Source organism: Pelobates fuscus, chromosome 9 (assembly GCF_036172605.1).
Source record: "Pelobates fuscus isolate aPelFus1 chromosome 9, aPelFus1.pri, whole genome shotgun sequence".
In the NCBI taxonomy this organism is placed as follows: Eukaryota; Metazoa; Chordata; class Amphibia; order Anura; family Pelobatidae; genus Pelobates; species Pelobates fuscus.
This window is the reverse complement of record NC_086325.1, coordinates 10258254-10272996: the sequence shown is the minus strand read 5'-3', so window position 1 is coordinate 10272996 and position 14743 is coordinate 10258254. Positions and strand designations below refer to the sequence as shown.

The 14743-nt window shown below is 44.1% G+C and overlaps 1 protein-coding gene across 3 annotated transcripts in view; it reads left to right on the top strand.

Moving 5' to 3' along the window:
• LOC134572273 (cytochrome P450 2G1-like) overlaps nucleotides 1-14743 on the top strand; it is a 66054-nt gene that overhangs the window by 32028 nt on the left and 19283 nt on the right. For all 3 annotated transcript variants that reach the window (XM_063431143.1, XM_063431141.1, XM_063431140.1), the window contains one exon: nucleotides 13345-13505. In XM_063431143.1, the coding sequence (XP_063287213.1) occupies nucleotides 13345-13505 (161 nt within the window). The remainder of the gene's footprint in view (nucleotides 1-13344; nucleotides 13506-14743) is intronic.

Here is a 14743-nt window from a genome sequence, read left to right as displayed (position 1 = left end):
GGGTGTATATGTGTAATCTTAACTACAGTTTCACCCAAGAAAACCAAACACCAAATGACAGATAACATTAAGCAATTAATTTTACTTTCTAAAAAAAATTTTTACGGAATATTACTAGTTCCATTGTAAGAAAAGGGTGAAATTAAGGTTAGGAGGTGTCAAATCTAATTTTACGACCGAAACGGCAGACACTATATCTCGTAGAAGTGAACCAAATTGCTTTGAAGATGACAGCTTCTGTGACGAATAGTAGCCATAAGAGATAACAAAAATGATGTAAAACGCATCACAAAATACAGTTAACCCATTATACAAAAAGGTAAATGGACCCCCTGGCAAGAATTTTCTGTGATGTAATTGCGCCATCTACTGACCAAAATCTAGATGATAGTCTGTAGGGAAGGCACGCCCATAGTTCGGTATATGTTACTATTAACTAGTAACGTGCAAAGAATTTCTGCTTTAAAAAGTAAGGACAAAGGAAAGAGGGGACACTCTGAAACACTCTCTGGAACTGACAGGCAGTCTGACTCTTGGACTGGACTTAAGACTCCCACTTTCAGACTCTCAAACACTCTCTTGGACACTCTGACATCTGGAGCCAAAGCTGGACACACCTAACTCTTTATACTTTTTCAACTAACACAATTTCAGAATTCTTCTTTTTCCATACAATTCTCTATACATCATACTTGAATTCAAAATTCCTGGGACATATCTACACATCTGATAGAAAATCTACAACCTAACTGGTAATTATGCTGGTTTTATCTAATTTAATTACATTACATTAATTGATTTTACTAAAAGGCAGAATATACTTGGATAAAAGCTGGTGATTCCAACATTTAAGGAGTCAGGATTCGTTAATAATATATAGAATTCGGAATTCCATTCCTGCAGGTGGATCAATGAACTTTATATTACTTTTAACTTTAAAAATAGAATACCAGTCAATTATCCAGATATATTAGCTTACGTAATTTAGAAATAGTGAATATTAATTAGGAAAGTTAAAATTCTGTAAATGTAAAATCTGGTTAGAATTATTCTTATTGGATGGACACAGGAATGGTGAATGATCTGGTATGAGAATTATTGTAGTTGTAAAATCCCAATATAATAGCATATCTTGCCTATGAGGATTGTAGGTAGCAGTGAATGAGTTAATTCAGTGTGATTTGACTGTCAGACAAAGTTTGTATTGCTTTACGCTGTGCTGCTGTGAAATGCTGTGTTATGTTGGTTTCTAAGCAGTGTCCTATCGTAAAACTTGTTGACAACTGTTGCATATAACTAGTGATGTCACGAACATAACATTTTCGGTTGGCGAATGTCGAACGCGAACTTCCGCAAATGTTCGCGAACCGGCGAACCGGGCGAACCGCCATAGACTTCGATGGGTAGGCGAATTTTAAAACCCACAGGGACTCTTTCTGGCCACAAAAGTGATGGAAAAGTTGTTTAAAGGGGACTAACACCTGGACTGTGGCATGCCGGAGAGGGATCCATGGCAAAACTCACATGGAAAATTACACAGTTGATGCAGAGTCTGGTTTTAATCCATAAAGGGCATAAATCACCTAACATTCCTAAATCACAATGGATATGGATTGACACCTGACATATGACATATTGACACCTTGACATATGGATTGACACCTGTCCTCAGAGACCCTGATACACACTGACAGAGCAGAATAGGGACTGTTCCCTCTACATAGGGTCACTTGGCAGATATGGATTGACACCTGTCCTCAAGGCCCTGATACACACTGACACAGAGCAGAATAGGGACAGTTCCTCCTACATAGGGTCACTTGGCAGATATGGATTGACACCTGTCCTCAGAGACCCTGATACATACTGACACAGAGCAGAATAGGGAATATTCACTAAATGCCAAACATTGTTATACAGGGGAATATTAAGTAAATAAGGATAAGGGGGGGGACCTACTGTCCTCCCCCCCGGCCCCCACCCCTGCGTGGTGGGTGGGGGCCATAAATCACAATGGGGGGACCTACTGTCCTTCTGCCCGCCCACCCGTGAGCGGTGGGTGGGGGCCATAAAAATAATGAGGGGGGGGACCTACTGTATGATGTTGTATCGATCAGGTAGTGTAAGGGTTACGCCCGCTTCACAGTGACAGACCAAACTCCCTGTTTAACGCACCGCAAACAACCGCAAACAGTCCATTTGCACAACCGCAAACTCCCCATTTGCACAAGGTTGGATACCAAGCTAGCTATGTCCGTTCCTTGTCCTCACTGATGTCATTGAAGGTCTCTTCCTCCACCCAGCCACGTACAACACCAAGGGTCCCCGAAAGGTGACAACAAGCCCCCTGGGATGCCTGCTGTGTTTGGTCTTCCACCTCCACAAAGCCTCCTCTGACTCCTCTTCTTCAGACTCCCCTCTCTGCGTTATTATAAGGTGTGTTAAGTAGTACTATTCTTATCAGTTTAATCCCTGTTACGAGTAGAGGACTATTTCCTTGTTTTGCCAAACCCCTTCAAAGATGGAAAAAGCGGTATGAGTGGAAGAAATGAGGAAATGTGGTCAGGTGGTGGTGCCAGCCCCACCAAGGGCTTGTACCCAGGTATGCTAATAAACTGAAAAAAGAAAAAATCTCCCAAGAAGGAGATCTAAAACTGGCATAGGAAAAGGTTAGACAACTATAATAAAGTGATACCTACATATCCTAGTGAGCATAGGTGTATAATAGAGGGAGAAATGGAAAGCAGAGTAATGCTTCCTAATACCATGGTTAGTACCCTTTGTTAAAGTAAATTGAGTAATGGACAAAAGTCTTTATTGTATCATTTATAAATAACAAAGGGATACTATACTCATTCCCCTATAGTGGCTAATTGTGTAATAATGGTAATACTATTACCTATTATATAATATTGCCAGGGGCAAGGAAATTCCCTCTAAATAGATGGGTATAGGCAGAGAGTATGGAGACCTGTCATAAAAAGTGTCAATAAGGTGATATAAAGTTAAATGTATCACAGACACACAGCCACCCTTTCTCTTAGCTAGTTTCCAGAAATGCTGGATAGGTAGAAGGGCTATAAAGACTCAGAGAGGTCTAAGAAGAATCCTCTAAACTAGCCCTAATCTCCTTAAACACCTTCAAGGGTGTTCTAAGCTAAAGCTCAATCTAAACGTTTAGATGACTGCCTGATTTCCCATCACAGATGCTGGCTATGAATAACAGTGTGCAAGACAAAGAGTGGGTCTAAGTGCCCATAGTGCAGTAAAGTGTCCCTAGTGAAGTGAAAAAGAGAATAACGAGCTGGCACCCAAGAGAATAACGAGCTGGCGCCCTATCAGGGGACGTGTATATGGCATCGATTTTAGGATCCGGGAGATGGAAAAAGATGCTTGGTCAGTCCTCCTACTTCAAATTTGGGGCACTGCGCGTGCAATCTAATGTGCCACCAGATAGGAGTGGTGTGTTAAGTAGTACTATTCCTATAGTATAGTTTAATCCCTGTTATGTGCCTTTTTTTTGGTTTGGTTTTTGAAGCCACAGTGCAGCACCAGAGGCCCGAAAAATTAGGCATGTTCACATGCCTGAAAAATAAGGTATTGTTGCAGCCGCTGCTGTAGCAGCGGCTAGAAAAAATGATGTTTGTTTCCCAGGCAGAAAGTGCCCTAAAACATTAAGGCTTGAACCCTAGTTGGTGGCGGATGAGTCATGCAAGTCAACCGGCATTCAGAGCTAAAATACAGCAGCGTGTGGACCATTTTTAGCCAAAGGCAGCTCATCTCATTAGGCCTTTTGTAGTCGAATGTATCGCCCACTGTCAGTCCCTTCGAGATCCATCCCTCATTCATCTTAATAAAGGTGAGGTAATCTAGACTTTTTTGACCTAGGCGACTTCTCTTCTCAGTGACAATACCTCCTGCTGCACTGAAGGTCCTTTCTGACAGGACACTTGAAGCAGGGCAGGCCAGAAGTTCTATCACAAATTGGGATAGCTCAGGCCACAGGTCAAGCCTGCACACCCAGTAGTAAAGGGGTTTGACGCTACTCAGAGTGTCGATATCTGCGGTTAAGGCGAGGTAGTCTGCTACCTGTCGGTCGAGTCGTTCTCTGAGGGTGGATCCCGAAGGGCTGTGGCGATGCGTAGGACTTAAAAAGCTCCGCATGTCCTCCATAAACAACACGTCTTTAAAGCGTCCTGTCCTTGCCGGCGTGGTCGTGGGAGGAGGAGGATTACTTTCACCTCTTCCCCTGTTAGATTCCCTTTGTGCTGTGACATCACCCTTATACGCTGTGTAAAGCATACTTTTTTATTTATTTTGCAAATGCTGCATCCTTTCCGACTTGTTGTAATTTGGTAACATTTCAGCCACTTTCTGCTTATACCGGGGGTCTAGTAGCGTTGACACCCAGTACAGGTCGTTCTCCTTCAGTCTTTTTATACGAGGGTCCCTCAACAGGCACGACAGCATGAAAGACCCCATTTGCATACGGTTGGATGCCGAGCTACTCATTTCCCATTCCTCCTCCTCAGTGATCTCAATGAAGGTATGTTCTTCCCCCCAGCCACGTACAACACCACGGATACCAGATAGGTGACAACAAGCACCCTGGGATGCCTGTTGTGGTTGGTCTTCCTCCTCCTCCTCAAAGCCACATTCCTCCTCTGACTCCTCTTCCTCACAATCCTCTTCCAGCATTCCCGCAGGTCCAGCAAGCGATGCTGATAAGGCTGTTTCTGGTGGTGATGGTGACCACAACTCTTCCTCTTCCTCTTCACGCTCATCTACGGCCTGATCCAGCACTCTGCGCTGGGCACGCTCCAGGAAGAAAACAAATGGTATGATGTTGATGATTGACACATTATGGTGCCTTCGGTGCGACTGACTAGGTTTGTCACCTCCTCAAAAGGACGCATGAGCCTACAGGCATTGCGCATGAGCGTCCAGTAACGTGGCAAAAAAATTCCCAGCTCCCCAGAGGCTGTCCTAGCACCCCGGTCATACTAATATTCATTAACAGCTTTTTCTTGTTGGAGCAGGCGGTCGAACATTAGGAGTGTTGAATTCCAACGTGTCGGGCTGTTGCAAATCAAGCGCCTCACTGGCATGTTGTTTCGCCACTGGATATCTGCAAAGTGCGCCATGGCCGTGTAGGAACGCCTGAAATGGCCACACACCTTCCTGGCCTGCTTCAGGACGTCCTGTAAGCCTGTGTACTTATGCACAAAGCGTTGTACGATCAGATTACACACATGTGCCATGCACGACACATGTGTCAACTTGCCCAACTTCAATGCCGCCAACAAATTTGTTCCGTTGTCACAAACCACTTTGCTGATCTCCAGTTGCTGCGAAGTCAGCCACTTTTCCACCTGTGCGTTCAGGGCGGACAGGAGTGCTTGTCCGGTGTGACTCTCTGCTTTCAAGCAAGTCAAACCCAAGACTGCGTGACACTGCTGTATCCGGGATGTGGAACAGTACCTGGGGAGCTGGGGGGGGTGCCGTTGATGTGGAGCAAGACTCAGCAGCAGAAGAGGACTCAGCCGAGGAGGTTATGGAAGAGGATGGAGTAGGAGGAGTAGAGGAGGTGGCAGCAGGCCTGCCTGCAAGTCGTGGCGGTGTCACCAACTCCACTGCAGAGCAACGCATTCCATGCTTGGCAGCCATCAGCAGGTTTACCCAATGCGCAGTGTAGGTGATATACCTACCCTGACCATGCTTTGCAGACCAGGTATCAGTGGTCAAATGGACCCTTGCCACTGTGTGCCATACATGCCATTACTTCCTTTTGCACAATCGAGTACAGGTTGGGGATTGCCTTTTGTGAAAATAAATTTCGTCAGGGTACCTTCCACTGCGGTGTCCCAATAGCTACAAAATTTTTGAACGCTTGTATGGTAAAAGCTGGCGAGCTAATAGTTCAGACAAGCCAGCTGTCAGACGCTGGGCAAGGGGGTGACTTTCTGACATTGGCTTCTTGCGCTCAAACATGTCCTTGACAGACACCTGACTTTGGGCAGATGAGCGGGAACTGCTCAAGGCGAGAGATGGAGTGGCAGATGGTTGAGAGGGGGCAAGGAGGACAGCAGTGGTTTATGTGGCTGAAGATGCTGGACCAGGAGGAGGATGGCGGCTTTGAGTTTGTGTGCTGCTTGTATTCATGTGTTGATCCCATAGGCGTTTGTGATGTGCGATCTTGTGCCTACGCAAAGCAGTTGTACCTAGGTGGGTGTTGGACCTCCCACGACTCAGTTTCCTTTGGCACAGGTTGCAAATGGCATCGCTGTTGTCAGAGGCAGACACACAAAAAAACTTCCACACTGCTGAGCTCTGCAATGACGGCATTCTGGTGGTGGACACAGCATGCGTTGATTGGCGTGCTGTCGGGCTGACCCCGGGTGCGGATGCATTCTGTCTGACTGTGCCACTAGCTCCTTGCGACGCCCTCCCCCTGCTTCCAACTCGTCTCCTCCTCCTCTCTGTCTCCCCATCTGAACTTTCGCCCTGTTCTTCTTCTTGCCGAGCGGGCACCCACGTGACATCCATGGACGCATCGTCATCATCAACCGCTTCACTTGTATCTGACAAATCAGCAAAGGAAGCAGCAGCGGGTACAACATCATCATCATCACACCGTACGTCCATGTGTGTAATGCTGCCTGACTGAGACATATCCCTGTTATCTACATCCTCTGGCAATAATGGTTGCACATCACTCATTTCTTCAAACGGATGTGTAAATAACTCCTCTGACAGATAAAGTGAAGCGGCTGTGGTGCTTGTGTTGGGGTGGCGGCAGGCGGATGACTGGTATCTTGAGAGGTGCCCGAAGGTAAGCTGGAGGAGGATGGTGCATCAAGGTTCTGAGCGGAAGCTGTAGAAGATTGGGTGTCCTGTGTTAGCCAGTCAACTATGTCCTCAGAACTTTTCAAGTTCAGGGTACGTGGCCTCTGAAAACTGGCCATTTTTCTAGGGCAAAAGGGAATCACAGCACCACGACCACGATGGCCCCTGCGGGGTGGCCTGCCTCTGCCTGTCATTTTTTTTTGGATTAGTGGTGCTATGCATGCAAGCTACTGTGAGACCAGATATGAATGGCACTGTGCAGTGGCAGAGGTTGGCAGAGTACACGCTGTAGGCCTGACACACCCGCTTGAAGACAACTAACTGCTATTCAATCTATAACAGTGAAAAAAGTATTTTGGTTTTAAATGCACGCTTTTGTGACACCAGATATGAGTGGCAATGTGCACTGGCAGAGGTTGGCAGAGTACACGCTGTAGGCCTGACACCCGCTTGAAGACAACTAACTGCTATTCAATCTATAACAGTGAAAAAAGTTTTGGGGTTTTTAAATGCACGCTATTGTGACACCAGACCAGATATGAGTGGCACTGTGCACTGGCAGAGGTTGGCAGAGTACACGCTGTAGGCCTGACACACCTGCTTGAAGACAACTAACTGCTATTCAATCTATAACATTGAAAAAAGTTTTTTGGTTTTAAATGCACGCTATTGTGACACCAGACCAGATATGAGTAGCACTCTGCACTGGCAGAGGTTGGCAGAGTACACGATGTAAGCCTGACACCCGCTTGAAGACAACTAACTGTTATTCAATCTATAACAGTGAGGAAAGTTTTGGGGTTTTTAAATGCACGCTATTGTGACACCAGATATGAGTGACACTGTGCACTGGCAAAGGTTGGCAGAGTACACGCTGTAGGCCTGACACACACGCTTGAAGACAACTAATTGCTATTCAATCTATAACAGTGAAAAAAGTTTTTTGGTTTTAAATGCACGCTATTGTGACAACAGATATGAGTGGCACTGTGCACTGGCAGAGGTTAGCAGAGTACACACTGTTGGCCTGACACACAGACGCTTGCAGACAACTAACTGCTTTTCAATCTATTACAGTGAAAAAAACGTTTTGGGGTTTTTAAATGCACGCTATTGTGACACCAGATATGAGTGGCACTGTGCACTGGCAGAGGTTGTCAGAGTACACGCTGTAGGCCTGACACACCCGCTTGAAGACAACTAACTGCTATTCAATCTATAACAGTGAAAAAAGTTTTGGGGTTTTTAAATGCACGCTATTGTGACACCAGATATGAGTGGCACTGTGCACTGGCAGAGGTTGGCAGAGTACACGCTGTAGGCCTGACACACACGCTTGAAGACAACTAACTGCTATTCAATCTATAACAGTGAAAAAAGTTGTTTGGTTTTAAATGCACGCTATTGTGACACCAGATATGAGTGGCACTGTGCACTGGCAGAGGTTGGCAGAGTACACGCTGTTGGCCTGACACACAGACGGTTTCAGACAACTAGCTGCTATTCAATCTATTACAGTGAAAAAAAAAGTTTTGGGGATTTTAAATGCAATCTATTGCGACACCAGATAAGAGTGGCATTGTGCACTGGCAGAGGTTGGCAGAGTACACGCTGTAGGCCTAACACACCCGCTTGAAGACAACTAACTGCTATTCAATCTATAACAGTGAAAAAAAAATGTTTTTAAATGCACGCTATTGTGACACCAGATATGAGTGGCACTGTGCACTGGCAGAGGTTGGCAGAGTACACGCTGTTGGCCTGACACACAGACGCTTGCAGACAACTAACTGCTATTCAATCTATTACGGTGAAAAAAAGTTTTTGGGTTTTTAAATGCATGCTATTGTGACACCAGATATGAGTGGCAATGTGCACTGGCAGAGGTTGGCAGAGTACACGCTGTAGGCCTGACACCCGCTTGAGGACAACTAACTGCTATTCAATCTATAACAGTGAAAAAATATTTTTGGTTTTAAATGCACGCTATTGTGACACCAGATATGAGTGGCACTGTGCAATGGCAGAGGCTGGCAGAGTACACGCTGTTGGCCTGACACACAGACGCATGCAGACAACTAACTGCTATTCAATCTATAACAGTGAAAAAAGTTTTTGGGTTTTTAAATGCACGCTATTGTGAAACCAGACCAAATATGAGTGGCACTGTGCACTGCCAGAGGTTGGCAGAGTACACGCTGTAGGCCTGACACACCCACTTGAAGACAACTAACTGCTATTCAATCTATAACAGTGGAAAAAGTTTTGGGGTTTTTAAATGCACGCTATTGTGACACCAGATATGAGTGGCACTGTGCACTGGCAGAGGTTGGCAGAGTACACGCTGTAGGCCTGACACACACGCTTGAAGTCAACTAACTGCTATTCAATCTATAACAGTGAAAAAAGTTGTTTGGTTTTAAATGCACGCTATTGTGACACCAGATATGAGTGGCACTGCGCACTGGCAGAGGTTGGCAGAGTACACGCTGTAGGCCTGACACACACGCTTGAAGACAACTAACTGCTATTCAATCTATAACAGTGAAAAAAGTTGTTTGGTTTTAAATGCACGCTATTGTGACACCAGATATGAGTGGCACTGTGCACTGGCAGAGGTTGGCAGAGTACACGCTGTTGGCCTGACACACAGACGGTTTCAGACAACTAGCTGCTATTCAATCTATTACAGTGAAAAAAAAAGTTTTGGGGATTTTAAATGCAATCTATTGCGACACCAGATAAGAGTGGCACTGTGCACTGGCAGAGGTTGGCAGAGTACACGCTGTTGGCCTGACACACAGACGCTTGCAGACAACTAACTGCTATTCAATCTATTACGGTGAAAAAAAGTTTTTGGGTTTTTAAATGCATGCTATTGTGACACCAGATATGAGTGGCAATGTGCACTGGCAGAGGTTGGCAGAGTACACGCTGTAGGCCTGACACCCGCTTGAGGACAACTAACTGCTATTCAATCTATAACAGTGAAAAAATATTTTTGGTTTTAAATGCACGCTATTGTGACACCAGATATGAGTGGCACTGTGCAATGGCAGAGGCTGGCAGAGTACACGCTGTTGGCCTGACACACAGACGCATGCAGACAACTAACTGCTATTCAATCTATAACAGTGAAAAAAGTTTTTGGGTTTTTAAATGCACGCTATTGTGAAACCAGACCAAATATGAGTGGCACTGTGCACTGCCAGAGGTTGGCAGAGTACACGCTGTAGGCCTGACACACCCACTTGAAGACAACTAACTGCTATTCAATCTATAACAGTGGAAAAAGTTTTGGGGTTTTTAAATGCACGCTATTGTGACACCAGATATGAGTGGCACTGTGCACTGGCAGAGGTTGGCAGAGTACACGCTGTAGGCCTGACACACACGCTTGAAGTCAACTAACTGCTATTCAATCTATAACAGTGAAAAAAGTTGTTTGGTTTTAAATGCACGCTATTGTGACACCAGATATGAGTGGCACTGCGCACTGGCAGAGGTTGGCAGAGTACACGCTGTAGGCCTGACACACACGCTTGAAGACAACTAACTGCTATTCAATCTATAACAGTGAAAAAAGTTGTTTGGTTTTAAATGCACGCTATTGTGACACCAGATATGAGTGGCACTGTGCACTGGCAGAGGTTGGCAGAGTACACGCTGTTGGCCTGACACACAGACGGTTTCAGACAACTAGCTGCTATTCAATCTATTACAGTGAAAAAAAAAGTTTTGGGGATTTTAAATGCAATCTATTGCGACACCAGATAAGAGTGGCACTGTGCACTGGCAGAGGTTGGCAGAGTACACGCTGTAGGCCTGACACACCCGCTTGAAGACAACTAACTGCTATTCAATCTATAACAGTGAAAAAAAAATGTTTTTAAATGCACGCTATTGTGACACCAGATATGAGTGGCACTGTGCACTGGCAGAGGTTGGCAGAGTACACGCTGTTGGCCTGACACACAGACGCTTGCAGACAACTAACTGCTATTCAATCTATTACGGTGAAAAAAAGTTTTTGGGTTTTTAAATGCATGCTATTGTGACACCAGATATGAGTGGCAATGTGCACTGGCAGAGGTTGGCAGAGTACACGCTGTAGGCCTGACACCCGCTTGAGGACAACTAACTGCTATTCAATCTATAACAGTGAAAAAATATTTTTGGTTTTAAATGCACGCTATTGTGACACCAGATATGAGTGGCACTGTGCAATGGCAGAGGCTGGCAGAGTACACGCTGTTGGCCTGACACACAGACGCATGCAGACAACTAACTGCTATTCAATCTATAACAGTGAAAAAAGTTTTTGGGTTTTTAAATGCACGCTATTGTGAAACCAGACCAAATATGAGTGGCACTGTGCACTGCCAGAGGTTGGCAGAGTACACGCTGTAGGCCTGACACACCCACTTGAAGACAACTAACTGCTATTCAATCTATAACAGTGGAAAAAGTTTTGGGGTTTTTAAATGCACGCTATTGTGACACCAGATATGAGTGGCACTGTGCACTGGCAGAGGTTGGCAGAGTACACGCTGTAGGCCTGACACACACGCTTGAAGTCAACTAACTGCTATTCAATCTATAACAGTGAAAAAAGTTTTTGGGTTTTTAAATGCAATCTATTGCGACACCAGATAAGAGTGGCACTGTGCACTGGCAGAGGTTGGCAGGGTACACGCTGTAGGCCTGACACACAGACGCTTGCAGACAACTAACTGCTATTCAATCTATTACAGTGAAAACAAAATTGTTTTTAAATGCAAGCTATTGTGACACCAGATATGAGTGGTGGCACTGGGCAAGTGGGCATAGTATCCACTGTGAGCCTGACACAGAAGCTGGCAGGCAGGCAACTGCAATTACATTACACAGGAAAAAAAAGCAGACTGATGTTCTAGCCCTAAAAAGGGCTTTTTGGGGTGCTGTCCTTACAGCAGAGATCAGATGAGTCCTTCAGGACTGTAGTGGACACTGAATACACTAGCCTAGCTATCCATTTCCCTATCAAATGAGCAGCAGCTACACTTTCCCTCCTCTATCTAAGAATGCAGCTTCAGAATGAATCTAAAATGGATGCTGTCCAGGAGGTGGGAGGGTCTGGAAGGGAGGGTCTGCTGCTGATTGGCTGGAATGTGTCTGCTGACTGTGAGGCACAGGGTCAAAGTTTACTCAATGATGATGAATAGGGGGCGGATCGAACCGCGCATATGTTCGCCCACCGTGGTGAACGCGAACACGCTATGTTCGCCAGTAACTATTCACCAGCGAACCGTTCGGTACATCACTACATATAACTATTGCTTTTATCTTTCTATATTCTGTTAAACCACTGCCATATTGTATACTTTTGTTATACCTAAATATTCACTGATTATTGTCACGCATGTTACATATATTATTTTTATTATTATTGGTACGATAAATTATATTTTTATAATTAATTTGTGATTAATGTGTGAGATACAATCTTCTAGTGAAACTTCCTCTAGGATCTAAGAGAATTAAAATAGTGGGTAATTCTCAGCTTTAAATAATTAATCGGGGAAACAGTGCCAATATATCCATTTTTTATATACTAAAAATTATTAAATTAATTTGCTAATTTTTATGAAAATATTATTTTAATATTTATCACCCCATAAATATCCTCACAACACATACATACTGACACACAGACATACATACTGACACACACACATGCATACTGACACACAGACACACACACACACATGCATACTAACACACACAGACATACATACTGACACACACACACATACATACTGACACACATACTGACACACAGACACACACTTACATGCTAACACACAGACATACATAATGACACACACACATACATACTGACAGACAAACACATATACTTGCACACAAACACATATACTTGCACACAAACACACATACTGGCACACAAACACACATACTGACACACAGACATACATAGTAACACATACATACATACTTACACACACATACATACTGACACATAGATATACATACTGACACACACACACACACACATATTGACACACAGACACACATATTGACACACAGACACACATACATATTGACACACAGATAAACATACTGACACAGACACAAACTGACACACATTCTGGCACACAGATATACATACTGACACACACATACACGTACTTTTCTAGCCACCCTCCTGTTTCTTACTTTTTGGGTGCAAGAAGGTGGCTGAGGCTGATGGGCATTGGTCTAGCAGCTGACTCTCCTAACTGCCTACGCTCTGCCTTCCCGCACAATGTAAGCTGGGAGGAAGCTGCCATTTTAAAAGAAGTCTGTTATGTCAATCATTGCTCGTTACTGGCTGAAATTATCAACTGTAAGCAAATTATAAATGTGTAAAAAGCTTTAAAAACCCCATTTGAGAGGAAAAAATTGAAAACATTGCATGAATAACATCAAGTTTTATCTTCTTTCTTTCTGCTTCACCAGGTCAGCCCCAGGATCCCAAATTTTATTTCAGCAGAACTGTGTCTAATGTGATTTGTTCGGTTGTTTTTGGAAAGCGATTTGAATATGAAAACGAGAATTTCCTCAGACTATTAAATCTAATATGTATAATGTTTATAAATGCAAATTCTTTTTGGGGACAGGTAAGGACTAATCATTTTTGGTTTTCACATAATAAACCTAAGGGGGATTAATCATTAACTTTACTCCTGCATGGGACTGTCCCTTTAACCCATTAAACATGTCGCTGTCATTAGGTCACTTTGCTCCTGCATGGGACTGTCCCTTTAACCCATTAAACATGTCACTGTCATTAGGTCACTTTGCTCCTACATGGGACTGTCCATTTAACCCATTAAACATGTCGCTGTCATTAGGTCACTTTGCTCCTACATGGGACTGTCTCTTTAACCCATTAAACATGTCACTGTCATTAGGTCACTTTGCTCCTACATGGGACTGTCCATTTAACCCATTAAACATGTCACTGTCATTAGGTCACTGTGTTCCTACATGGGACTGTCCCTTTAACCCATTAAACATGTCACTGTCATTAGGTCACTTTGCTCCTACATGGGACTGTCCCTTTAACTTATTAAACATGTCACTGTCATTAGGTCACTTTGCTCCTACATGGGACTGTCCCTTTAACCCATTAAACATGTCACTGTCATTAGGTCACTTTGCTCCTACATGGGACTGTCTCTTTAACCCATTAAACATGTCACTGTCATTAGGTCACTTTGCTCCTACATGGGACTGTCCCTTTAACCCATTAAACATGTCACTGTCATTAGGTCACTTTGCTCCTACATGGGACTGTCCTTTTAACCCATTAAACATGTCACTGTCATTAGGTCACTTTGCTCCTACATGGGACTGTCCATTTAACCCATTAAACATGTCGCTGTCATTAGGTCACGATGCTCCTACAGGGGACTGTTTCTTTAACCCATTAAACATGTCACTGTCATTAGGTCACTTTGCTCCTACATGGGACTGTCCCTTTAACCCATTAAACATGTCACTGTCATTAGGTCACTTTGTTCCTACATGGGACTGTCCCTTTAACCCATTAAACATGTCACTGTCATTAGGTCACTTTGCTCCTACATGGGACTGTCCCTTTAACCCATTAAACATGTCACTGTCATTAGGTCACTTTGCTCCTACATGGGACTGTCCCTTTAACCTATAAAACGTGTCACTGTCATTAGGTCACTTTGCTCCTACATGGGACTGTCCATTTTACCCATTAAACATGTCACTGTCATTAGGTCACTTTGCTCCTACATGGGACTGTCTCTTTAACCCATTAAACATGTCACTGTCATTAGGTCACCTTTCTCTTACATGGCACTGTCCCTTTAACCCATTAAAC